Source organism: Apteryx rowi, unplaced genomic scaffold (genome assembly GCF_003343035.1).
Source record: "Apteryx rowi isolate R43461 unplaced genomic scaffold, aptRow1 scaffold_1380, whole genome shotgun sequence".
Classification (NCBI taxonomy): Eukaryota; Metazoa; Chordata; class Aves; order Apterygiformes; family Apterygidae; genus Apteryx; species Apteryx rowi.
In genome coordinates this window covers 60,858-63,851 of record NW_020447620.1, presented here as the reverse complement: position 1 = coordinate 63,851, position 2,994 = coordinate 60,858, and the positions used below count along the sequence as shown (strand labels likewise).

Here is a 2,994-nt window from a genome sequence, read left to right as displayed (position 1 = left end):
CTCCCTAGGTTGACTCAGGAGGGAATTAAAATGGGACTGCTTTCCATAAATCTTCTCTTTCTGTTGAGGGGGGAACAGAGAAACTCGTCCCTGTTTATACAACCAGTGATGAATTTGTACTTGACTATGATTTCAGTTGGAACTCGGGGTGGTGCATCCAACTCCCAAACGTMTGTGACTGGACCCTTCTTAAGGACAGGCCACATTACCGGTGGGCCTGGTCTGTAAAGCAACTTAGACAAAAACCAAACTCAAGGGATAGATACACCCCCCGATGCAAGAACAACACCCTGGATAACCCCTTGTTTAATTGCACAAAGGTTATCAACTGTACCCACGGCCCTGGGGATCCCCCGGAGACATGGTTCCTCGCGGAACTCGGAATTCTCATCCAAGATATGTGCCCATGCTGGGAGTATGCCTCTATGGCATTTAAAAACCCTGACTCACATTGTAATGGGATGACAACGGGTGAATACGATGGTACCCTAGAAGAGTGTGCAATACCCTTAATGCACTTTCCTGAAGAAGGAGCACCTGCGGATAGGATCTCTGATGCCATACTTTTGCCACACTCCAATCAGTACAATTGTAAAACTGCTCAGTACACTCCTCCCTATGGCCTAGCCTGGGGATGCTCCGATGGAAAGATGTATACGTGCTTGAGAGTTTTTGACTCGGAGTTGGAATACCAGCCATGTGTCCTGGGAGGATTTTTAACTTTACCCCACAACATAGAAGAAAGCGAAGGGAAAGTGATAAACCCCAAGCTTGACCTGAAGGGGCCATACATGGAGTTCAAATACCTGACTATTATACTTGGGGAACGAGAACATCTTTGATGTTAGAAAATATATTTGCCCCGTATGTAACCCTTAAAAGATACCAATTGGTCTTAGAAAGTATTACATGGCAAATACATAGTTTAAGTAATTGGACTCGGTATGCCTTTGGGAAGATGAATACTCAATTACAACAAGTATCTAAAATGACGCTACAAAATAGGTCAGCCTTAGATATGCTGTTATTAAAAGAACATGGGGTTTGTGGTATATTAAACCATACTGGAGAAGAATGCTGTATTACAATTCACAACACCACTACCTGGATCAAGGAAGCTTGCGCTAAAATGAAGGAAGCTGCTGACCAAACTGGGGAATTGTTCTACACCATGCAGCCAACGGACTGGTTCGACGGATGGACTCCAAACTCTTGGCTAGGATCAACCCTAAGATCGTTAGGACTCACCGGATGGGGAAAGTGGCTCCTAAATATTGGACTACTGCTGTTATGTGGATTTTTATTTTTGATGATTGGTTTGGCAGTAGCGCGGTGTATGATTAACCATTTACTCTCTTCAGTTTCCTCTTTCCTTTCACCCTCTGTTCGCTAAGTACGGATGACCACCCTAGAAGAAGATGAACTCTACAGAAACGGGATTGAACCGAGTGTTGGAGCCACGGGGTGGTGTAAGAGCCTGAGCTGAAAGAGTTCATGTCTCAAACACCCAGCAGAAGAAGAAAAGAATATTACAATACTAACGAAAGAAGGTGTGGCTAGAAAAGAGGGTCTTGCAAAGGCAGCATAGTGCTTTTCTGGGGCCAACTCCCTTATTTTGAGTAACTGCCTCAAAACAAGTCTGGGACAGCATCACACCTGCATCTCTGCCAGGGAGGCGGGGACTCGACCACCCTCTGCCCCCCACCCCAGCCCYGTCTGAGAAGGTTCCAGAACAGCAGACTGCGCATGTGAAGTAATTACCATATGAGGCTGATGGGGGCGGGGACTAGTCTATAAATAGCGCAACTCAGCGAGGCCACGTGTGCACCCACCATGGGAAGGAGCTGGAGATGTCACTGGAACCCAGGGCAGTGATCTGGATCTTTCCTTCACTTCTAGCTTTCTAGCTTTCTTTCTCTCTTTCTCTCTGTTTTTCTTGTACGTTACGGGCCGTTCAGCCCTTTATAAGGTTCCAGGTTGAAACAGCTTCAGCCATAAATAAAACTCTTCAATCGATCGTTTGGTGTCATGTCACCTTAATTTAGCCCAAGGGTTTTCCGACCATTGGTTGTCTCGGCGTGGGTTGTCCAGCACAGCCCTCTAGGGACCCAACACCCCACCCCAAGCCGGGGCTGGCACTGCCACACTCACTGGGCTCATGGGGTGCTGCCAGCGCTGGGGCAACTCTGGCCCCACGAGGATGAGGACGGTGGGGTGCCGGGTGTGAAGAGCCCGGGCTGCTGGTGCAAAGCAGAGGCTGAGACTGGGCACAGCTTGGCACAGGTGTCTCCCCCGCCCTCCGCCGCAGCAGGGAGCAGGCTCCCCCAGCACCCTGGGGTGCACAGCAGTCAAAACCAGTGCACCCAGTCCAGCATCCCAGTCCCAGTCCCGCACCCGAGGGTGCACACCAGTCAGCATCAGTGCTCCCAGTCCAGCACCCCAGTCAAAGTCCCACACCCAAGGGCGCACACCAGGGCTCCCAGTTTGGGCTCCCCATCCCTGCCTGGGCCCTGGAAGCCTCCCCCCTGCCCCATTCAGGCCATGGCAGCCGGCTGCAGCGTGGCCGGCAGCTCCTGGAGCCCCTCACTGAGCGCTGGCGGCGGGAGGCGCCAGAGGAGCCCCGGGAGCGGTGCTCTGCCGCCCCTTGGAGTGAGGAGGGGCCGTGTGGGGCCGCAAAGCCAGGGGGGCTGCCTCAGCCGCCCCGGGCTGGGGCAGCTGGGGGGTGGTGAGGAGGGAGCGGGGCCGAGCACGGGGCCGCGGCGGTGGCCTGCACAGAGCAGCTCTGCAGCCTGGCCCTGGCAGGTGACCGGTCCCCGGAGAGGCGGCAGGTCGCCCTCTCGGGCCAAGGGGCCGCGGGGCCCCGGGTGCTCTGCCGGCAGCCCCGGCGGAGTGGTGCCCAGAGCGTGTCTGCCGCGGCAGAAGGGAGCGGGAGCGCCAGGGCCCCGGCGAAGGGCTCCGCGCTGAGGAGGCACCTGGAGTGTCTCCGCAGGGAGG

The 2,994-nt window shown here is 54.1% G+C and overlaps 1 protein-coding gene across 1 annotated transcript in view; it reads left to right on the top strand.

Moving 5' to 3' along the window:
- Positions 1 to 1,399: 1,399 nt before the first annotated feature.
- The window catches only part of LOC112961783 (class I histocompatibility antigen, F10 alpha chain-like), a 24,060-nt gene continuing 22,465 nt past the window's right edge, over positions 1,400 to 2,994 (top strand). Inside the window, exon 1 of the mRNA XM_026057318.1 lies at positions 1,400 to 1,469. Coding sequence (XP_025913103.1) covers positions 1,400 to 1,469 — 70 coding nt within the window. The remainder of the gene's footprint in view (positions 1,470 to 2,994) is intronic.